Source organism: Idiotropiscis lumnitzeri, chromosome 17 (assembly GCF_059441095.1).
Source record: "Idiotropiscis lumnitzeri isolate Australia: NSW breed Sydney's pygmy pipehorse chromosome 17, RoL_Ilum_1.0, whole genome shotgun sequence".
Taxonomy (NCBI): domain Eukaryota; kingdom Metazoa; phylum Chordata; class Actinopteri; order Syngnathiformes; family Syngnathidae; genus Idiotropiscis; species Idiotropiscis lumnitzeri.
In genome coordinates this window covers 8,599,722-8,623,490 of record NC_142407.1, presented here as the reverse complement: position 1 = coordinate 8,623,490, position 23,769 = coordinate 8,599,722, and the positions used below count along the sequence as shown (strand labels likewise).

General features: G+C 38.6%; 3 protein-coding genes across 3 annotated transcripts; all 3 read left to right on the top strand.

Annotated features, from left to right (window-relative positions):
- serpinh1a (serpin peptidase inhibitor, clade H (heat shock protein 47), member 1a) lies at nucleotides 1-5,038 on the top strand. Its single transcript, XM_088280305.1, has 5 exons — nucleotides 1-168; nucleotides 1,069-1,687; nucleotides 2,639-2,737; nucleotides 3,198-3,430; nucleotides 3,505-5,038. Exons 2-5 carry the CDS (start codon nucleotides 1,093-1,095, stop codon nucleotides 3,805-3,807), a joined length of 1,230 nt encoding a protein of 409 aa, XP_088136431.1. The 5' UTR covers nucleotides 1-168; nucleotides 1,069-1,092; the 3' UTR covers nucleotides 3,808-5,038.
- Nucleotides 5,039-5,733: 695 nt separating this feature from the next.
- On the top strand, nucleotides 5,734-12,321 carry acer3 (alkaline ceramidase 3). Its single transcript, XM_088280270.1, has 11 exons — nucleotides 5,734-6,067; nucleotides 7,607-7,717; nucleotides 7,910-7,962; nucleotides 9,065-9,117; nucleotides 9,934-10,015; nucleotides 10,110-10,145; nucleotides 10,308-10,366; nucleotides 10,450-10,551; nucleotides 11,490-11,594; nucleotides 11,673-11,718; nucleotides 11,823-12,321. The coding sequence occupies exons 1-11, from the start codon at nucleotides 5,965-5,967 to the stop codon at nucleotides 11,874-11,876; spliced, it is 804 nt and encodes a 267-aa protein (XP_088136396.1). The 5' UTR covers nucleotides 5,734-5,964; the 3' UTR covers nucleotides 11,877-12,321.
- A 2,985-nt stretch (nucleotides 12,322-15,306) lies between these two features.
- LOC148320062 (uncharacterized) lies at nucleotides 15,307-19,787 on the top strand. Its single transcript, XM_088280269.1, has 7 exons — nucleotides 15,307-15,483; nucleotides 16,589-16,666; nucleotides 16,768-16,826; nucleotides 17,458-17,605; nucleotides 18,075-18,182; nucleotides 18,272-18,314; nucleotides 19,273-19,787. The coding sequence occupies exons 1-7, from the start codon at nucleotides 15,307-15,309 to the stop codon at nucleotides 19,785-19,787; spliced, it is 1,128 nt and encodes a 375-aa protein (XP_088136395.1).
- The last annotated feature ends 3,982 nt before the right edge of the window (nucleotides 19,788-23,769 follow it).

Genomic DNA, 23,769 nt, shown 5'->3' with positions numbered 1-23,769 from the left:
CAGTGCATAGATTTTTTTTTTTTTTTTGGTCACTGAAAACTGAGCTATAATCCTGCAACTCTTTCACAAAAGTCTCCCTTCGGACATCAGGAGAAAATAAAATATTCCGAGTTGCATTTGGAAACGGATTTGGAACAGGCGGTGGAATTACTTAAAAAGCCTCATAAGGTAAGATCGAAGTATAAATAGAGGGGAGTAACAGTGAGGAGTGTTCAACTCCTGATTATTGCCCAGGCATGTGAAAAGAGATCGCGAGTTGAGATTTGGGAGAAGCTTAAGGGATGCCTTTGGAGGCTTTTGTTGTTTAAGAATTTGTGAAATGTTCTACTTTGAAAAAAAAAAAAAAAAGAGGTTTCAGAGCACAGCATGATCAGAACTTGACTGTTTGACCCAATTTAAAACATTATGCACATACTTTGTCTTTGTATTACTTTGCATGTGTTTTTTTTTAATAACTAAATTATTATTTTAGTAAGTCGAGACGTATCGTGTTGCGGCAGCTTAACAGTTATCATCTCTGACTTGTAATCAAATATAGAGTATAAAAAATGATAACTTTCATTTCAAGCTGATTTTTCTTATATTACATGAATGTAAATCTTATAGAAATGACCATGAATGTTCTCAGCCAATAAGATGAATAAGGTAAAAAAAAAAAGAAAAAGAAAAAAAAAGAAATCAGATAAGTTGTAGACATAAGCATCTGAGGTCCAAATGGTTTTGGCTCCAATACACCCAGCTGCTGTCTACGTGGCTGTTATATAATACTTGTCTTGTGAGATCTATGAATTGCAAGCCTAACCCAGTATCCCAGATATTATTTTCTAAATATATCACAAGGAAAAAAAAAACTCGTATTGCACGGCCATAATTTGGAGCATATCCATTTCCCGCAAATTCCGAAACATTAACTCACGAGTAAAGTTTTTCAAATTTCTGATCATTATTACATTCAAGAGAATGCACGCGTGGGTTGATTAACGAGACAACAAGATTTGTAGTCGCCAGTGGTGGAGGATAATCAAAAGATCCATGCCTTTTTTTTTTCTTCTTCATGTCATCTTTTAGGTTTTCACTTGTAGACTCTTCACCATGTGGCGAAATGTGGTAGCTCTCGCCCTCCTGGCAACAGCAGCATCGGCTGCCACGGCTGCTTCTGCCGATAAAGTCCTGAGTAAACACGCCACCACGCTGGCGGACAACAGTGCCAAATTGGCTTTTAGTCTTTACCAAGATATGGCCAAGGAGAAAAATGTCGAAAATATCCTTCTTTCTCCTGTGGTGGTGGCGTCCTCGCTGGGTGTCGTGGCTCTTGGAGGAAAAGCCACGACTGCCTCTCAGGTCAAAAGCGTTCTGAATGCAGCCAAAGTGACGGACGAGCAGCTGCATTCGGGCTTGGCTGAACTTCTGACTGAGGTGAGCGACCCCAAGACACGCAACGTCACCTGGAAGATCAGCAACCGCCTGTATGGACCCAGCACTGTCAATTTTGTGGATGCTTTCGTGAAGAGCAGCAAAAAACATTACAATTGCGACCAATCCAAAATTAATTTCAAAGATAAGAAAAGTGCTCTGAATGCCATCAATGAATGGGCTTCGAAATCCACTGACGGCAAAGTGCCCGAAGTCACGAAGGACGTAGAAAAGACGGATGGTGCGATGCTAATCAACGCTATGTTTTTCAAACGTAAGTATGAAAATTGTTTATATGCCATTTTCCATTCTGGTTTTTCTCACTTGGGTCACGGGTGCATAATCGCAATCCAAGATTGGAAATAAATTTGGGATTGTAGCTTGTGAGTTTCATATTGCTCCTACTTGAAAAACTAAGCAAAACTGCTTCGCAAATAAAAATGTTGCTTCGAGCCTTGATGGCTTAGAAATTTAGTACACGACTATAAATTTGAGTGGGAGTATTATAGAACCTCCTTGAGCAGCCATTTTACCAAGTTTGTACCGTATTTTCCGGACCTGTACATAAGCCGCATCAACCAGTTTGAAGAAAAAAAAACAACAACAACAAAAAAAACAGAAATACCAGCCGCATCAGGCTATAAGCCGCAGTTTCCTATGTTGAAAAAAAAATTGTTGTTTACTGCATGTACAGAATCATTTTGTACTCTGAACGCACATAAAGGTACATAAACAGATTGTTAAAACAGTGCCTTTTAACGCGACAACAACTTTGCTAATTAAAACAGGACAGACCCAAGAGAAAAAAAAAATCGAGATTTATTTTGCGTATTTTCTGAACTGTAGAGCACCCCCTACTGGTGAAAGAAAAATCCACAGAAAAGCCACACCGTTATATTAGCTGCATGGTTCAAAATCTAGCAAAAAAGTAGCGGTTTATAGTCTGGAAAATACGGTATATTCCAATAATCCAAAGGAGCTAGGTTGTCAGGGATCTTTATTTCCGTGGTTGGGTCACCCAAGGCAACCAATTCCTGCGGTCAAGAACGACACAAGGCACAGCTCAAATCCTTATGATGAAGAAAATGTGTTGAGCTGTCAACTGCTCACCACCTCATAAGCTTTCCTGCTGATCTAATGCCCCATGACCCAAAATCAGATAAATGGAAAATAGATTGATGGATTAATGTTTTATGAATGGACATTTTTTTCTCTTTTTCCACAGCTCACTGGGATGAGCAATTCCATCACAAGATGGTTGACAAGCGTGGGTTCATGGTCCCCCATAGCTACACTGTCGGGATAGAGATGATGCACCGCACCGGTAGGTCGTCCTTTGGTGTGGAATTAAATGGCGTATGAAATTTTTGAGCTATTAGCTGCATGAGCAAGGGAAATGGAGCGGAAACTAAAATAAATGGTAATAATCGATTAATCTGTCGATTAATCGATGAATTATTTAGATTGCATTCATTCGTTAAAAAATTCACAGCCCAAAAAATGCGCTAACATAAATTAATGATTCAGTGACTGGTTTGGTTTGTAACATGTCAGAACATTGTTTTTCAAAATAAAAGCAGATATCTGCAAATGTTTTGGTTTGATTGAAAACAAGGATGAAATATTTACTGAAATTTGGTCAATATAAATTTAAACTGTTTCTAAATGATTCTAAAATTTGATAATCACGGTGTTGTTAATTAATCGACTAATCGTTGCACCTGTATAATATTTATATTTATTTACACATGTAATATTTATACTACACTAATTTGCTCTACTAGGTATATATGACTTCTATGATGACGAAACCAATAAATTGTCCATTCTGAGCATGCCGCTGGCCCATAAAAAGTCTAGCGTGGTGTTCATCATGCCGTATCAAGTGGACAATTTGGAGGGAGTGGAGAAGATGTTGAACAAGAAGCAGCTCGATATTTGGCTGAGTAAGATGCAGCAGACAGCAGTGGCGTTGTCTATGCCCAAAGTCAGCATGGAAGTCAGCCACAACTTGCAGGTAATAGTCAACGTAAAAACTCGAATTGAAATATTTCAGAGTTCATCCTGCGTCATCTGTTTATTCGTCCACAGAAACATCTTGAGAGGTTGGGCCTGACAGAGGCAGTGAACAAATCCAAAGCGGACCTGTCCAACATGTCTGGGAAGAAGGACCTCTACCTGTCCAGTGTCTTCCATGCAGCGACGATGGAGTTATCCACGGATGGAAATGAGATGGACACCACCATCTTTAGCAGTGACAAGCTGAAATCGCCCAAGCTGTTCTACGTCGACCATCCTTTCATCTTCTTGGTGAAGGACCGCAAGACGAACTCCATCCTATTTATTGGCAGGATGGTCAGGCCAAAGGGTGAAAAGATGAGGGATGAATTATAACCACTTACTGACTTGTCTTTAATTTGACGTGTGCACGTGAGAGAGAAAATGTTAATTAGTTATAGAAGCACATTCCTGTCAAGCACTGATACTAGTGATGGGTAAATGAAGCTTCAAATCTGCTTCATGAAGCAGTTGTAGTATTTTTGGATTCCACTAGATGGCACTCTCCGTTCAACATTGGGTTGACAGTACACTGATTGCCATTTTTTGAAACCTTTATTTAAACCAACAGTGCCATCTACAGGACTCAAAAAATACAACAACTGGTTCATGAAGCAAATTTGAAGCTTCATTTTCCCATCACTAACTGATACCATTCCACTAGCATCTGAAGAGTGCATCTTTGTTCGCAGCAAAGTCTTATTTTGTGTAACGCTGTAAAATGACAAACTACTTGAATTTAGGGGAGGGGTTGTGTCAAGTCTAAAATGGTTTCCGATGTGCTCGTAAATATTGTTGGTTTTATCCAACGATGAAAAGGGTATCGTGTTCAGGATGACTGCTCTTACCTTTGCCCCTCCTATTCACTTTGATTTGGTCAACATTGGTTTGATATGAGCTATCCCTGCCAAATACAATTTGAATTTCAAAAAGAAAATGACGTTTTCTGTCGTTTGTCTTGACTTTTCAGTGAACATGAAAACAAGATAATGACTCAAAGATGTTGTAGGTATTTGGTGTGGGCATGTCCTCTGTGCTTTTTCATCCAAGGTTTCTGTTTTTCGTTTCGAGTGGGAATTTAGCCTCGAGCGTGTTTGTGGCATGCAGGCTTTCATGGCAATTTCAATAAGACCGTGAAATACCAGTAAGGTGGGATTGTGTGCTCTTCGGGATGTTTCTATTTAAAGGGGAAGTCCTCCCCAAAAGAATATTTTCTATGCATTTGTGGAATATGAGTAAGTGCGGTAAAATATAAAATGTATGTGTTTTTGGAAAATCTCAGGGCGGCCATTTTGCTACTTCTGTCGAGTGAAAATTATATTACAGTTTCTCAGGGACTTGCCCAGCACACCAGGAAAACGCTACTTTGCTGACTGTTTTGTTATTTTAGAAATAGCCAACTTAATTCCTTTATTTCTTCACATGCTATGTTATGTTTTATACATATATTTATTTTCTATCCAGATGCAAGCTGACATTTGGGCAAAAATGCAGACTTAACCTTGGATTGGTCACCATCAGGAGCATTATTGTCTTATCATGCTCCTGATACACTGCGATATTTGTTTATTAAAAATTTACCCCAAAATTTGGTGGTTTGTTGGAGTGCCGGGATATGGATTAAGGTATTTTCTGAAATTGATTGTTGGGAATAAAATAAAATAAAATAAAATAAAATAAAATAAAATAAAATAAAATAAAATAAAATAAAACAAAATAAAATAAAATAAAATAAAATAAAATAAAATAAAATAAAATAAAATAAAATAAAATAAAATAAAATGTAATATAATATTATATAATATAAAAAAATAAAATAAAATATAAACAACAGAACTGTGAGTGGGCAATATTACATCGCTTGCCTCCCTGTTGTGACATAGACGCTGAAAAAAAGACGTCCACAAGGGGGCGTGCCAATTTGTTGTAAATCTCATCCCAAACAAAAACTTAAATCCGTCTTTTAGGGGAAGGGGGCATTTTAGTACTGATGTCATTTTTATGTGTAACACCTATTATATAAGTGACAATGTCAACGTCAATCAAGTGTCCCTTTAAAGAACAAAAAAACATCGTCTCAAAGATGTACGTCTGTCCTTGGGACGAAATGTTTATTTCTGCACAAACGCACATTCAACACTTCAATGGCAGAATTGCATATTTAATTTTCATCGAGACAAATCTCTCTCCAAAATCAACCCCCCCCACACACCCCTCTTGAGAAGTCCACCAACCGCCACTGCAACGTAGTACACGTAAATCGACACCAGGGTGGCGTGCAAGACATCAAACAGTGATGGAGATGGCGTCACTGGCAACAAACCACCCACGTTTGTGTGCGGACTTTTTGGAGCTCAAGTGACATCGCTGCCCCTCTCACCAAGTCGCCATCTCTCGCGAGGAGGGCGCCTCGAGCTGCCATAGGCTGCGCACAATCGCCGAGGATGGGACTACAAATCCGTTAGTGGCCACACAACCTCCTCCGCTTCCATCATGGCTCCCTTGTTGGACAGGCACGGCTATTGGGGGCGGCCCACTTCCACGCTCGACTGGTGTGAAGAGAATTATGTCGTCTCTTACTACATCGCGGAATTCTGTGAGTAACCGCTAAACAACCGACGTGTATGATGGGGGATTAATGCGAGAGGCTGGGATGGCACCGATCGCCCCTCAAACCGCGACGTCAACATTACGCGGAGTTGCATTGTTGGTTGATTAGTTTTTAAGCTTGTATTCTCATCATTTAACAAACCACAATCAGTCCGACCCACACGGAAACATTCCCCGCTTCCCAGAATAGCTCCACGGTTCCTTCCACAATGAAATGAGGTGCGTTTATGCTGCAACACAATTCCAATGTACATCTCATTTAAAATCGTAAACGTATCCACGACACAAAGAAAGTAATAAAACCTCCGTGCAAAAGCGAAAAACAAAACAGGTTTGTCAAGAAACAATCGCTCGAACATGCGCAAGATTTGCACTGGCCTTGATGTTCTCATTGATAACAACCCATTCTTAACAAGCAGACTATTTGTTTACAACCATTGGTCACGTTATTAAATATTCTCGTCTATTTTATTTCAGTTGGGCGAGCACTAAATGCCGAACCATACCATACAATACAATTCAAGTTTATTTCACAACATCTGGAGATGTAACAAAGCGCTTTCCATATGATGTCATATAAATTAGCAAACAGTAGATAAATAGATAAATTAATAATATATATGTATTCATATATATATACATATATTACAATAATACAAAAAATCGCCCCCCCTGATAATTAATTTAAGTGATCAGATTAGTTTTTATTCCGACACGATAATTTTTTTTTTTAATGTTCCCCAAACATGGTCTGACTAGTGCAACCCCCATACTGACAATTTGAGCTTTTTGTTTACACCGACGACACAGGTCGCGTTGGCATTGTGGTCATTCAGGTAACAATGACTCTCTGGAATGCAGCATTATTCAAGGGCCAATAAAGAAAAGACTATTGTTGAAATCCCTTCCTTGAACTAATGTTTGTGTTCATTCCGCGTTGTTGATTTCCAAGTAACCAAGGAGTGAATGTCTTATATGCATTTATAGTCCAGTGAGCAAAGTCTGTCCATTATCAGGTGCTCTATCAAGCGCCTGCAGTTAAATAGAAGGTGTGTTGGACGAGAAAATACTGGTAATCTGTTCTGTTTTTTTGAACTGATAAGGCAAAACAATGGTGACCACTTGTGCGATCTCCCCGTCACGTCGGAATAAGCTATAAAAATATAAATCAATTCATATAGTTTAAAAGTCGTGCTGAACCTCCTTCGATATTATTTTCTTTAACATGCAAAAAAAAAATTGAAATATTTGTATACTTCCATCACTGTCGAAATATTGTGGTTGTGTCTTCTCCAAACAGTACGAGCAGTTACACATATTTTTTTATTTCATTTTTAGCCTGAGCGTCTTGTGCAACGATTAGGTTACAGCAATAAGACACCAAGGTTTTCTATGATGTTGTCATAACTCGAAGCTGTCGGCCCGCCATGTCCTTGAACTCCTCCCAATCTTCAGGCCGCACAATAACAGAGACACAGTGCTCGTCTCGTCTCACTGCGACGCACCTGTGTGCTTGCCTGTGCAGGGAACACTGTCAGCAACCTGATTATGATTCTTCCTCCCATTTGTGGCGCCATCCAGACATTTCGTGATGGCCTTGAGTTCTGCTACATCCTCTCTTTCCTTGGACTTGCAGGTCAGTCTTTTTCAGGTCACATATCAACTGCATTGATTTCCTTCTTCCTGTCGAACTGTTTCTGTATTTCAACATCCTCCAGTGTTACCGTCAATGTCAGAGCAGTAAAATCCTGCTGACGTCAGCCTAATCTTTGAAGTAGACAAGAGTGACATTATTATAATTTTTTTTTGGTTTGTGTGTGTCCCTCAGCTGTCGGCATTGGTTCCTGGTGCTTCCACATGACATTGCTCTACGAGATGCAGGTATGCTGAATGATAGAAAGTGAAACTGAAGTAATGGCCAGCAATGATGGCAAATGTTGAACTGAGGCAACTGTTCATTTATTTGAACTAGTGATAGACTGATATGCTTTTTTTCAGGGCCGATTCCGATACGATTATTAGTAGTCATGGATGCCGATAACCGATATTTGAAGCCGATATTCATTGGTTGAAGAAAAGAGTTATATGGTGTCAAAATGTTAAATTCCTCGTAATAACTGAAGATAATTGGATCACATTGACTTAACATGAGCTCCATACCGTGCGATGCATCTACGCTAGTGATAGACTGCGTTTTTCAGGGCCGATACGATTATTCATAGTCATGGATGCCGATAACCGATATCCAGTTCTAGAAAAAAGGGGTAAAATGGTGTCAAAATTTTGAAAAGTAAAAACCCCTATACTTGACTTAGTTCAAATCCTTTGAAGTACATATTTATAATACTATTAGTGATTAATAACATGTCAAGACTCTTTTTTTTAGATTTTAGAAAATAGACAACTTTGTTGTAGTAGACTGACAATTAATATACATTTTCGGAAAAGTCTGTCGCTGGACCTTCCTCCGCTCGTAGAACCTTCCCCGTAGTGCGCGTGACTGTGGTAAAAAGCAAACACGCAGCTTACTGTTGATTGGCTGCACAAGTAATCAATCTGTGAGTGGGACAATCTGCCTCTGCAGGCAGGGCTACGAGCACACCAAAGAGAGAGCGCGAGAGCGAGAGTGAGAGAGAGATGCGACTCAGCGAGCCAAAATAAACCAGCTTTTTTAATTTATCGGCCTTGAAAGTAAAAAAAAAAAAGTCTGATGCCGATAATCGGCAAAATGCCAAATATCGGCCCAGATAATCGGTTCGTCCGATAATCAAACAATTTCGTTACGCGTCATTCATAATCTTGCAATTTGTCAGAAACGAGAGAGCCCTTGAATATATTTGATCAGTTTTCTTCAGGCGATGTGCATAAGTCGGCTTTAAAAAGTCACTGAATAAGGATACATTGTTGCCTAATGTATTCAAACTGAAAAAAACATTCAACATTGAGGACACGATGCATATTTTGTTGTCATCGTCATTTGCAGCTGCTGGACGAGTTGCCGATGATTTACAGCACGTGTGTCTTTGTCTACTGTCTGTAAGTAGCTATGTATTTTGGATTTCAAGTTTTTTAAAGATTCTGAATGCAGTGGATGCTAAACACTTAAGTCAAAGGCAAACCAAGTCCCGATCCTCAAGAAAATACGCCTCAAAAGCCGTGATCCCACTGTACAAGTACAAAAAAGTCAACAACTTGTGCCTTAGAAAGCTTTTATGTGTTGAGCATTTGGGAAGCCAGGCAGGGGAAACTTAAAGGGTATTTGATTGAAGAAAACAAAAAGGCAAACTCAGAAATACAAAATGATCAAAACAACATGGGTCAAGTGACAAAATAACTTCCACATGACTAAGAAAACCGAAACACAGTGGACAGCCGATCCGATACATTGACAATGAACCGACAAGAATGAAAGGAAGCAGGGAACTAAATACAAACAAATTGACGAGCCAACAAGGAACACCTGAACAAGACACAAAAGGTTGGAGGAAGCCGATTGGTCAACACAGGTGGACACAATAAGCTTTAACGAAAGACACACCAAAAGAACAGAAGGGAATACAAGAAACAAAACACTAAACCAAAATCAACAAACACAAACCATGATTTGTTTCTTGCCGACAGAATGAGTTAATATCTGGATGATCGTCTGAAAGTTACCCTTGCTAAATTTCGAAGAGCTCAAACTGCCAACACAAGATTAAAGCCACAATTTGACCAATCTAATCATTGTATGGTGATAGATTGCAAAAATGTACGTCTCTTTTGATGACCTTCTACCACTCATGTGTACGAATGGATTTATTAAGTCAGCATGTCAAGGTGAACATTACAAAATAGCTTATTTTTTCCCAGATATGAGTGCTTCAAACAAGGAAACGGCATAAGCCGCTTTCCTGTAGCGCTATTATTAATCTTCAGCATTACAGTAACTGTGGTGAGTATCACTTTGTTGCTCATCATGTACCGTACGTGGCCTTTGTTGCGCATTCCACATGACGTGTTTGATATTCCGAGATGATGTGTTGCAGGTCTACTTACTTTGGAAGGAACCGGTGTTTCACCAGGTACGTTTGTGTTCCGCTTTGTGATCTTTCTTGTTTGCTTTTGGGGATCAGTCTGCCTTCGGTTTTTATGTAGCTAGAGTAAACATTGGGTTTGCTGCATGTCGGATTTAAGACACTTAGCCATCACATGCTTTTTCTGAACCGGGTTGTCTTTTTTTTTAGGTCATGTATGGTGCTTTAGTGGCTTGTCTAGTGATACGATCTGTCTTCATTGTTACATGGTAAGTTTGCCCCCCCAAAAAAATCCCTGCTCATCAATATTAAGAAAATAATAACTCCTTTGTTACATTTGTCTGATTTGTAGGGTTTATCCATGGTTACGGCCTTTATGTTACACCTCCTTAGGTGTATTTATGTTAGGCTTTCTGCTGTGGAACATTGACAATATCTTCTGTAACTCATTAAGGTGAGTTTTTGTAAAGCGACGAGCAATGCATTGTCGCTCTAATTGTTGTAAAGTGAGGACATTTTCACACTACGTTGTCAGTTAAAGATGTATGAAAATGACATCATACAATCGAAACAATAAAAGATCACTTAATAATACAAGGACACTATGATGTTTTTAAAATAATGTACTACTTGCCGTCACACATGTATAAATGTGTAATTATGTGTAATAGTGAATGTAAAGGAGGATTGATATTCAAAATATTTATTATACTTTTGACCTCTAGCTTCTTGTCATGGTTGACATCTGCCTAAACGGGTGTTCCCGCTGTTGGTCAAATATGTGCTAATGTAGCTGTCATCTTATTTTATCTTTAGATAGTCAGTAATTGTAATACAAAATCTCCGTTCATATCTGCTTCCTCCCTGCGCCAAAAGTCATGTTTTAGCAGACTTCTGTAAAAATCACACTGTCCACCTACTTACTCATTTGGTCTTTCCCAACTCTGCATTTTACGTTCGTGATTAGTGCTAGCTTCACCATTTTTTCATGTTTTCTCTAGTTGCTCGGTGCATTGCTCACTTAAAACTCGTTGTCTGCCTTTAATGAAAGCGTTACTTGTAAGAAGAGTATCTTATTTGCCGCCACTGAACTGAGAATTCGTTACTTAGAGAGAGAGAGAGAGCTGTGTGGTGCGGCGCAAGCTAGCTTAACGTCAAGCGTTCTCAATCAGCCGTGAATGAGAGGCCCTGGGAGTATTGGTGACAGCTGTGATGTTTTTTTTAAACTAATTAGGAGCTGATTAGTGTCACCTGTCCATGTCATTTCTTTTAAGTGAACTGAATCATTTGAATCAAAAAATTGTTCAAAATATTCATTCACGAATCATTTGTGCGTGTGTTGACTAAAGGTGACCCATGTTATGTCTCGTCTTTTTGCTTCCCGCATTGTAGAGCCACTAGACAAACACTCCCACCTGGCGTCGGAGTGGTAACACAGTTCCATGCCTGGTGGCACATCTTCACAGGCTTGGGCTCGTACTTGCACATACTTCTCAGGTAAACGCCTCATTCACATTACCGCTGTGATGAAACATGTTGAAGCATATTCATGTTTTTCCTCATTTTTTGTTTTAGTTTGCAAATCAGAACAACCTACCTCAAGTACAGACCAAAAGTAAAGGTATGTTGATTATTATTATCTTATGTGCCCAACACCGGATTGGAATTTTGACAGCAATGGAAAAATTGCACCTTGATTAATTCCTGAATTTCACCTTTATTTAGTTTTTATGTGGAGTTTGGCCCACTCTTCATGTGGAACCACAAAGGACAAGCTGAAATGGACTGACGCTTGATAGACGGTGACAATTAACAGAAGGACCAACAGTGCTGCTGGGAGCTCTCCCCACAGCTAGGGGGCAGTGTGGATCCCTGGGGAACTACACTAAAGCACTCCTCTGCTTTGCACTGTGGAAAATTAACTAAATACACTAGCACTGACTTGTATGTGAAATTAAACATTTGTTTTTATTTTGAAAACGTAATTTATTAGATTAGAATTACTGGAATATTTATGTTTATGTTTAGTTTTTTAAAATTCATTATACAATAAATGCAAATATAAAACACTTAAATAACTCATTAAAGAATAAGGGTAATTATGATGATTATTTATTTGTTTTACACAGAAGCGAGCCAGTTAAAACAGTGTTGTTATGTCATCTTTAATGTGGACCAATGTGATATTGTCGGTCTGGATTATAAAATCATCTCATTTACTGTAGTTGGCTACAGATTTAGATTTTCTTGAAGACCGGTGCTTTTTTTTTTCTTGTTCTAGATTTACAGTTTTTTCCTAAATTTTGAACCATGCGGCTAATACAACATTGCGGTTTATCTGTGAATTATTTTTTCACCAGTAGGGGCGCTCTATAGTTGAGAAAATACGCTAAATCGCGATTGTTTTTTTTTTCTTCTTATAGCCTTTTTTTAAGAGTTGCTGTGGCTTATATAAACGAGCGTCTCATAGCCCGGAAAATACATTAATTAAAAATATATGAAAAGACCAATGGAATGAAAGCAACATTTCAACATGATTGCACCAAGAAAAAAGGGCTTATTATTTTTAACCATTGTGCAGTGGTTCCAACCATTTTTAACTCAAGTTCTAAATGATTCCCCGGGACCTAAATTTAACAAACTGTAAATCCTGAATAATCATAATTGAAATACATTGTATTGTCTTGTAGGTTTAGGAAAGCCTGTCGTAGTGAATTGAATATTTACATCCATTTTCCTTGTAGCTGACATTTAAACTAAACACGAGGAGACCTTTTATTTTCATTTTAATGTCTGTTGCTTTGATGAAAATGACAATGCAAAGCAAATGCAAAACTTGGCTTTGAAGTTAACTACAATGCACAACAACCATTAATGTTTAGTTTGTAGAAGTGACACTACTGTAGCACAGAGTGCCGCTGACTCATATGAACACACTTGTAAACATGAGCACAAAGGAAGGGAAATATTCAGTTTGTGCCTATATTCCTCACTGGGATGCATTAACTTGTCATCAGTGACGTCACACACGCAATGGGAAATGATAGCAAGTTGTATACGGTTATTAAATTGGGTGCCTTATTACATGGCTGTGCAGGTTAACTCACGCTGCCTTGTTTGTTCACGGTAGAATATTTTGCGTTCCTAATTACTCATTCAAAGAAAAATATCATTTTGAGTTTGTACCTCACCTTGTGTGATGTGTTCTACGACTGATCATGTAACACTGATGTTAGTACATTTGTGACCAGAAAACTTTTTGTGCCAGTATTTAAAGTTGTCCACTGTTGTCAATTAAAAAGTATGTCATTGATTATTGGTGTGTGTGTTTCTGTTTTGTCCCCAATGGAGCATCCAAAAATGTTTCATCAGTACTTATAATGGTAAACTAAACTGACAAATTATACTGAAAGGACACAGTTAAACTAGCGGCAACCAAGAGCAGCAAAGAGAATCTGACAAAGAAAAAAAAACACCACAGAGACTGAGCATGACCAAAATGTCAAAAACATGCCAGGCTGAAAGGGGCTCTACGGCGGGCAGACGAGAAGCAGTCCCCAGAGGCCCATCACAACAACTATCCATGTGGACTAGACTGGTCCAGGATGCCCCAAACACGTACTTTGGCGTTTCCCTCGGCCAGTGTCCGATAGCCATTGCATCACCTGAGGCCTGTCGAGGCCACTCAGGAAAAAGATCATCATGCTCGGCGCCCGGGAGGTTCAGAAACCTTGCATGAAGTCTTGAAGAGAAAAATTAACTCATCCACTGCCATTGACGGATGAAGAAGTCAAAAGGTATATTATTCATTTTACCTGGACCGGTAGTGATTAAGTAAATACCTGTTACATGATTCACAAAAAATAGTGGTTGAAAATGTGATTAATTGCAATTAATTACAGAATTTTTTTGTAATTAAACAATTTGATCACTTGACATATATGTAATATATATTTATTTAAGATTTATTTAGTTTTTTTTTTTTTTCATTTTAATGACAGTGTTCAATGTGATGTCCTTCCTTCAGATTTCTGACATAGAACATTGTTACCATTTCACAAAACTGAAACAGATATGCAGTATTTATATTTAAATAAAGTTGTATCAATATCATGTGTTGACATTACGTCACATTTGCGTGAATGGGTTGTTTTCCTGGAATCATGACACATGACAAGAGCCTGCAGGGGTGCTGAGATTATATCTCGAGGTATGAAAGCATTTAATTTGATCCCAATCTTTACTCACTTCTTTCACTCCGGTGATTGTTTTATTATGTAAACATTACACACGCGTTAAAACACGTCAGTGAATTTTGTCGAGGCATTGACATTTCAGTGCTGCAAATCAGACAATAATCCCATGTTTAATACCGTTGACGTCTGCTCTGACTCATTCTAGGAATCCCAAATTGAGCAAGTTTTATGGGCAGCTCGAGACAAAAAAGTCTGCTTCTGCTTCTGCTGTAACGTTACGGATGACACATTTGAACAAAAACAAATGTTCGAATTACCACCCCCCCCTTTTTTTTGGTTGAATGTAACTATAAATCCCTAGCCGTGATTAATAATGGAAATGAGAAATATATGGGTTGACGATTCCCCCTAATTTATTTATTTATTAGGATCGTGCATTTGTATTGTATTCTTTATCATTTTTATTATGTTACAGTTTCAATATGGTTATATTGTTTAAAAAATGTTGTAGGTTTCCTAACTCCAAGACGTACCCCCAAATATTAAATACTCCCTCCTACTAATTACTATAATAATAATAATAATAATAATAATAATAATTTTATTATTATTATTATTATTTGTGTTTATTAAAAAAACTGCACAATAATAATATTGGGGGGGGGCACAAAATAAATAAATGAATGAATGCAATGAAACGGGACATATCCGAGGATCACTTTTGGACGGGAAACTTCAAGTGCCCCTCCGCGTATCGAAAATCCTCACGCTTGACACGTGAGACGTCATAATTGCATTACGTGATGTTGTACAGTTTAAACGTGTCTGTAGTTGGACGTGTCACGGAAGACGTTTTATTTATGTGAAAGTTGATGTTATCGCCTACAAAACTGTGACAAATCCGTCATCCCATCTGTGCGTGTTACGTGCACTCAAGTCACCTGGATTTGAGATGTGCAATCATAATCTCATTGTGCTCTTTCCGCATTGGTCATTGCAAAGTATGTGACAAAATGGATCAGATGTGGCCAAGTTGTGATCCGAGAGACGTGCGGTTCAATTACCAGGCCTTACCTCGCTTCGCGGAGCAAGGTCCGACCCTCGCTGGTCCGGACATGTTCAACGGACCTCAGGCTGTCATGCCGCCGGTCTACATGAACAGTGCTGCAGGATATTACAGTCACGGCCAGGTAAGCAAGCATAGATGCAGCCTGCTTCTCTTTTACTTGAAGCATACACAGCAACTTGTGCTGAGAAGTTGACATGTGTCACGTATTGCTGGTTTGGGAGTAAACTGGGTTCGGACAAACTAAAACGTATGTTGACATGTTTACATGGTGATGAGATACAGGATGGTAAAAGTTGGGATTTACTCTTGGCATGCTTTCAGATTTGTTGGTTTGTTTGAACGTGAGCACATTGTTGTGGTTGTGCACTAGTTATGACAGAACTGAGTTCAGCATCAAACTTGATGTCAGGTCCCAGGATGATGCAGTTCAATTCTACAAACTACTGTAAACCTTCAAAAATAATCAGAGATGGCTTGATGTGTCCCTAAATGTACTTTTGCGTATGCAAAATGCCTTTAATTATTTCCAAGCATGTCAAGTGATTGAGATGTTTTCATTTTTGCTGAACCTAACACTTAATTCACATTTTATTATTGTTATGAAAACCGATGTGCTAGAGAAAAAAAACGAGGGCAGATTTGGAATCAACACAAACTAAAGTTTACTTGCATTGCTAATTATAAAAGTAAGTTCAAATGTGTTAAACCGCGGCCGTGTCAATCTAAATGTTACATTATTTGTAAAGACAAAATTTTTTTTCATTAACCATGAAATTGTGAACTTAGCTTTTTTCAGATGAAGTGTAATTGGAATGTATTCCCCCAATTATTAAAAAAAAACAATATACTGGTCAACTATCATGTAGATCAGGGGTGGGAAAACCTTTTGATGGGTTAGAAAATTTGACAGAGGGGTTGGAGCAGGAGCAGCGGATGGAGTGTTTTGGTAACCACCTCAGTGGAGAAAAAAAATACATTTAATTTTAAATGAAAGTGAACAAAAGCATTACAACAATATGTATGTCTTTGACACACCACAGTAATTAGAAAATAAAAGATTAACAAGGTTTATTAATTTAATTTTTGTCAAGTTGGACGGGCCGGATTAAAACGTTTAACAGGCCGCATGTGGCCCCCGGACCGTAGTTTGCCCACGCCTGATGTAGATAGAAGTGTTAAATCTCACGGCTAATATGGTGTGCTAACTTCTCATGTCTTTTCCACAGCAGGTGCCGTATTGGTGGCCTGTGCAAAACTTCGTTCCACCAACATCAGTCAATTTTGCTGCTGCTCCCCCACAAATGGTAAAAGATGACTTGGCCACTCATTTCTGAGAAAAAAATTATGTTCACATTTTTTGTCCAAAATTAAATTATTTCATTGTTCTTTTTTTGTTGTTTTTCAGATGGGGGGCACAACAATGATGATGCCAGGGAACCCAAATCTCACTCCCGGTGTGTTTCTGTAAGTGTCAAACACATTTAACACCAATGTAAATATGCTGTGAAACCTTAGAAGTTAAACACATCTCTTCAGATTTCAACCTGAAAATGATTTCACATCTCACTTTGTTGTTCAAACTTTCATCATGCCCAACCACTTGCGACATTTCCGCTCAGTGAACAAATTAGTTCTGCTTTTTGTTTGTTTTGTGTGTGTGTCATTTTTGGGTGATGCCATCACAAAAGACTGACAATGACTACAAAATTGTAGTCGCCAAATGCTAATCAGAAGAAAGCTGTGTTCCATATTAAGTTTGGGTGGAACCGGAATCCAATCTGGAAAAAGCATATGTACTTGGAGAAATTTTGAGAAATTGGCCCGCTAAAGATGCCCAGTGTTTTGGACCACCTAGAATAGCGGCATCCTTTGCATTTCAAAACCCAATTCTCTTACAAAACCCGCTAAAAGAAAATAATTATTAATTATTACTATTAATAATTATTTAAAAATATTAATTATCATTTTTTTAAATCACAAAATTATGTTTTGATAAAGATTAGCTCTTTTTTAATAATAAAAAATATTTTAAATTTTTTGTTAATTTTTTTCCAATTTCACTGAGGTTAAAAACTAATTTTGTCGTCCTTAATAGGAGAGATGCCGACGATGAGGTGGAGCAGCAGTACATAAAGAAACCACCAAATGCCTTCATGGTGTTTGCAAGGAAGCATCGCAAAGCACTCATGGGAAAACTGGATAAGAAAGACAGTGCGTCAGTAAATGTCATCCTGGGAGAAATGGTGAGAATGCTTCAATCACAGAATATTACTCTCACAAGCCTCAAATTTAGGTACAGTACAATATCATGAGATCCAATACAGGAGCCTACAATCTTAAAAATAATCTTCATTTATTTTCATCGCTTGTTATTTTATTTTTTTATTTTATTTTTTTTAGAGTTAGTTGATTAATTAATCCCAGCCATTTTCACTAGAGGAAAGCCCTCAATCCCAGCGTTTTTTTTGGATTTGGTCTGATTTTGCAAGGCCAACAGAATATTCTGTTCTAATGCGATACAAACACGGAGCTATGACGCAAAAAAAAAAAAAAAAGGCTAAGACGTATAAATACGTCTTTGGGAGGCGGGGACTACGTTTTTGAAAAGGTACATGTATCTCTTATGGATTGAATGAGTTAACATGTGTTTACAATAACATTAAAAAAAACAACTACTTAGAGTTTTGTAACACCCTTGGTATGTGTCCACAGTGGAATTCACTACCACAGCAAGACCAGGCCAAATACTATGAGGAAGCAGATGTTGAGAGGAGACGTCATGCTCAGTTGTATCCCAACTGGTCAATGTGTGACAACTATGTGAGTCCAGTATTTTGCGTACCACGTCTACTGTAGATCGATTGGGATATTTTGTTCGTATTTGCAAACGTCTGATTCGTATCGTGTAGGGCAAAAAGAGGAAGAGGATGAGGGGCAATGCTGCTGTTACAGGTAATCCTTTGGTTCGCTTGCAAATTGTCACAAAGGTTGATAATCAACATGTTCAAAATGCCGCAATCATGTCCAACATTAAAATACAGTAGCATAGTAGGCCCAAGTGTTCATAAAAAAAAAAAAAAACTGGTAAAAATTAGATTTAATTTTAAAATACTGTTACATTTTATACAGTTCAGATGTTCGCCAGATGTTTCCTGTTGTAATAAAACGAGAAAAAAATACAAAAACTCTTGCCGAATGTTTGCGACCTTGAACGCTGACCCTGACGTGAACGTGCATTCGCTACATTCACGAACACTTGCAAACGTTCATGTCAGTTTGGCTGGACAAATAATATACAGAAAAACACATTACCCAGTACTGAGTGAGTTTTGGACGACATACCTTCTCTTGAAAGGTCCGTCTTGAAAATGGCCTTGCAGGTGTATCTGCAATTAAATCCACACTTTTCCATCCTTCGGCCATTGTGGTTGTGTAACATTTTTGAACGGTCGGCAGTTACGACTTTCGGGTGTGTCGATTCAAAGCATAGCCCCCTTACGAGTGAGTATCCAATCACAAAACACGTTCATCACCTTCAGCGAGAAGGCCTTACTGTCATCAACTCGTGATTTGATTGGCTATCGCAACAGTCTACCAACTCTGAAAGTTCATTGACTTTGACTGAACAGATGCCCGCACAATTGTATCTGAAGGCCTCGGACGAATAGTGCGCGCTACTGGTATTGTGAAATATGCCTGGCAACAGGAGCTCGCTGAATTCTGATTGGATAAAAACTCTCACTAAAAATACAACACTCAGATATAATATGACATCAATGTGAAGAATATGATCAGGATTTCTTGATTTTGTTCGGCCAACAGAGAAGGCCTTGACCGCCCACCACTGCTAGTTTGATTCAAAAAATATGTGCTGTTGTGTACTGATTGATATCTTTCCTTATTCAACAAGATCCCGAAGCGCCACAGCCCACGAGGATGTGCGTGGCTCCAGTCCAGTCAGGCATGATGGGACCTGATCGATACCCAACACAGGGAGAGTCCCAGTCTGTGAGCAACATTTCGTGTTTACCACCGCCGCAGCCTAAAGCCAGCCTTCCTGCTTTCGTCCATAACTTCATGCCTCCGGCCGCTCCGACTTCATCCGGGATGGAGTTTTCACAGCTTCTGAGTGGTGTGAATTACATGCCCCTGGCCCATGATAAGCACACCCGACCATTGACTGTGAATTCGTCTGAGCCTCAGAGCTTAGAGGAAGAGCTCCATGTAATACTGGAGCGATTTGAGGAAGAATCCTCCACGACACAGACCGAGCAGTCTGCCGCGGCGCTGAATTTGGAGGAAGAGCTCCAAAGCTTGCTGGAGCGTTTTCAGAATAAGCCCTCGACTGCACAGTTAGGCACAGACAAGCTCCACTGCGTCTTTGAGGGTTTAGGAATCACTGCTGCCGATACCGGAGGGTGTTGAGGGTCATGCAAAGGGTGGGCTGGTGGAGCCAACCTGTCAAGTCAAACCAAGTACAGGAGAATCGAGAAATTGCACAACAGACTTTGCTGTTTGTGGTTTATAGTCATATTTTTTAATGAATCCTCAGTTTACAATGTTTTTTTTTTTTTTAAATCATGGACAATAACATGCCACAGCACTTTATTTTCTTACAAGATGTTTCACATGGGAATGCACACAAAGAAAACGGCGCCAATGCAATATCTGGATTTGTGTTCAAAACTTGGCCCGGATGTTTTTGGACATCAATTTCTTCAACTCGAATCCCCTCATCACCAGTTCCTGTTGGATTATATCCTACGACAATCACCTCGGACAGTGCTTCACGACATTGGTTCTGCCTGCTGCCTTTCGCCTACTCTAGTAAGATACATATAAATATTCAAGTGACCCAATTCATTTTTTTTTTCCTGTAATGCATTTTTTAATTTAATTCCTCTTTCTGTAGAGATTGGCAAAATTATATTTTTTTGAAAACATTTGGGTAGGCATCAAATCTCTTAATTAAGTACCAGCTGAGTAAAAAAAAAAATGGATCTTTGACGTCTTTCGCCGTCAATGGTAGTAAATTAGTTAATTTCGTAGAGGCACAGCTGCACTCGAGCATAAAAAAAAAAAATTGGTGCATTTTGATTTTCGTGCCGGTGTGAGGCTGCTTTTGCCTGTTTGGGAATTTTCGCATGCTGCTCAGCGCCATGGTGGACATTTTGCGATGGCTGAATGTCTAAACTTTACACTTACTGAAACCACGTCCAATTATTGCCGCAGGTATTTGAATGTTATTTTGGTGAATTTGATCGGGGCAGAGGCGGATATGTGTGATGTCATCGTATTCAATTCCTACATAAGGCAATGGCTTGCATCCAACCTTCTGATTCACAGTCATCAAATCATTGAACGTATTATTTTTTTTAAACCGCGCCGAGCTGCGAAACTTCCAAAACGTCCGCGCAGATTTAGACCATTTTGCCCTCAACTTCCACTGCGCACAAAAATGGAGACACATTTTAAAACCTATTTAAGGTGAGCAAAAGTATCGAAACTGATGGACTTAAAATAATATATTTTTTTATTTTTACATGCATATCCTTTCCATCAACAAACTTTCAGTGTTTTGTCACCGCAACCTCTTTCAAATGTTTTTGGGAGGCTTACTCAAAAGTCTTGGCCATCTAAAACCTTCAGGGTTTTTTTTCCCCTGGTGAACTTCTTGTTTTCCTTGAGCCGCCCGCTCAACATCTCTTGTTCTTCCGGATCTTCCAAATGGTTTCGTTCAATGTCTGTGGTGGATTTTCCATCTTTCCGCTTTATATTTTCTCGTCTATGTCATACACTGTTGTCCAGTGTTCATGTTTTTAATGCTGCTAAATAGTAAAAATGCGGTCTTCCCAGACAATTTTCACACATTCTAATACCTTTGCTCGTATTAATAGATTTTATTTTAAAGTAGATCGGATATACAGTAGAACTGTCGTTTCTGGCCAATTTTATTTTTGATGTCATTCAAATACTAACCTCAATTCCCCTGAGGTTGAGACATTAGCTAAAACAAATTTAAAAAAAATTGCTAATTATTTTTGAATTGACATTTAAAGACTAAGAACTATTTTTCAAGCAAATATTTATTAATTTTTATATTTGATGCCTGCAACATGCTCCAAAAAAAATCTGCAATAGGGGCATTGCCTTTCCTTTTAACAACACTTAAAATGCTGTTGGGAACTGCGGACACTAATTAGGTCTCTGTTTTTGTATTTTGCGCTTCATAATGTGGCACACATTTTCAATGGTAGGCGGGTCTGGACTGCTGTCAGGTAAGTTTATTACTCGCACTCTTTTGCTACAAAGGCAGGCTGTTGTAACGTGGACAGGATGTGGCTTCCGTTGTCTTACATAAATAAACCGGGACGTCCCCGAATAAGACATTTCTTGAATGGGAACATGTCATGGTAAAACCGCGACGTGCCTTTCTGCATTTGTAGTGCCTCTACAGATGTGCAAGTTCCCCTTTGCTCCATACCATCACAGTTGCTGTCTTTTGATCCTTGCTAATGACAACCAGGCTGGACCTATTTCTCTTTGGCCCGGAGGAACACAACATCTATGATTTTCAAAAATAATTTGAAATGTGGACTCGGTAGACCACACACTTTTTGACTTTGCGTCAGACCAAATCAAATCAAATGAGCTTGCCCAGGATGTTTCTGGATGTCGTTGATTTATGGCTTTCCATGGTCCAGGTTAACGTTCCATTTGTAGATGTAGTAATGAATTGTTAACTGACAATGGTTCCGCAGCCCATGTGGTGATATTCTTTACATCGTGATGTCGCTTTTGAATACGGGCTCTCTGAGGGATCGAAGATTATGGCCATGTATTTTTCGTCTTCATCCGGAGATTTCCCCAGATTCTTAGTCTGTTAATGATATTGACTAGAGATGATGAAATCCCTGAATTTCTTCCTTGTAATTGTACGTTGACAAACGTTCTTAACTCATTTAGTGCCATTGACGGCTAAAGACGTCAAAGATCTTTTTTTGTTTTGTTTAATTAATTAATTATTTTATATATTTATTTTAACTCGGCTGGTAGCGAATGAGTTAAACTGTCAAACTAAGCTCAGTTATTCACACCGGTGAACCTCGCTCCATTTCTATCAAATTTCAATTCAAATGTAACTGTTTAGCTGTGGAATATTCCCAACAGATGTTTTTTTTTAAGTATTACACAACTTTCTTTGTGTTTTGATGACTCAGTTACAGATTTTTGGAACATATTGCCGGCGTCAAATTCAAAATGAGAAATAATATTTGCGGAACCCCCCCGCGCCCAATAACTCATCCATTCATTCTCAAAAATAGTAATACGTCCTGGAGCCTATCTAAGCTGTCTTTGGGCAATCACCGGCCTAACTTTCTTGAGTTAAAACATGAAATATCTTGTGTTTGTATTCAATTGAATGTAGGTTGAAAAGAATTTGCAAATCCTTGTATCCTGTTTTTATTTACATATTACGCAACCTCCCATCTTCATTGAATCGGATTTTGTCCGAGCAATATATCAGTGTACTTTGAAAATTAGGACCAACCATAACAAACAGTTATGTTTGTTTTTTTTTGTTTTTTTTTTTTTATTTGGGTGCCTGCACATGCATGTAGTTTCAGGTGCTCAGTACAAGTAAGCACAGTACCGTAAATGTAAGCACAATAATATCAAGAATGGGTCACTTGAAAGTGGATGTATGTTTTTTAAATCAGTATGTCATTTACAACCTGTCTTGTAAAGCCTTTAAAGCCTTAATGTCACTCCACTGCACCCTCGCCCATGGATAATCACAACACAAGGATACTGCTCCAAGACTGAGTCCTCCCTCGAAACCCTCACTTATCACAGCTGATGACTAGTGATGGGAAAATGAAGCTTCAAATGTGCTTCATGAACCAGTTGTTATATTTTGGAGTCCTTTAGATGGCACTGTTGGTTTAAATAAAGCGTTTAAAAAAAAATGGCAAGTCAGTGTGCTTTTAGCCCAATGTTGAACAGTGAGTGCCATCTACTGGAGTCCAAAAATACTACAAGTGCTTCATGAAGCAGATTTGAAGCTTCATTTACCCATCACTACTTATCACGCAGCACATACCTCTGTAACTTTTGGACTGATGAGGTTCTGCTTCAACTTTTAAGCTCAGGAAGAGCTTCCGTGCTGAAATTTTGTTGAACTTCCCAACTATCCTATAGCATCGCACTCACTCACTGAAGACTTTAACGAACTTGGTATTTGCGCTATTATATGCTGCACTGACTTAACCTCCTAAAACTATGAAATGGTACTGTATATATTAATCTGTAAATATGTTTATATCCTATACACATGTATACATACTATATGATATATGACTTGTATATTGTAACCTCATTGTTCATCATTGTACATAACAGATGA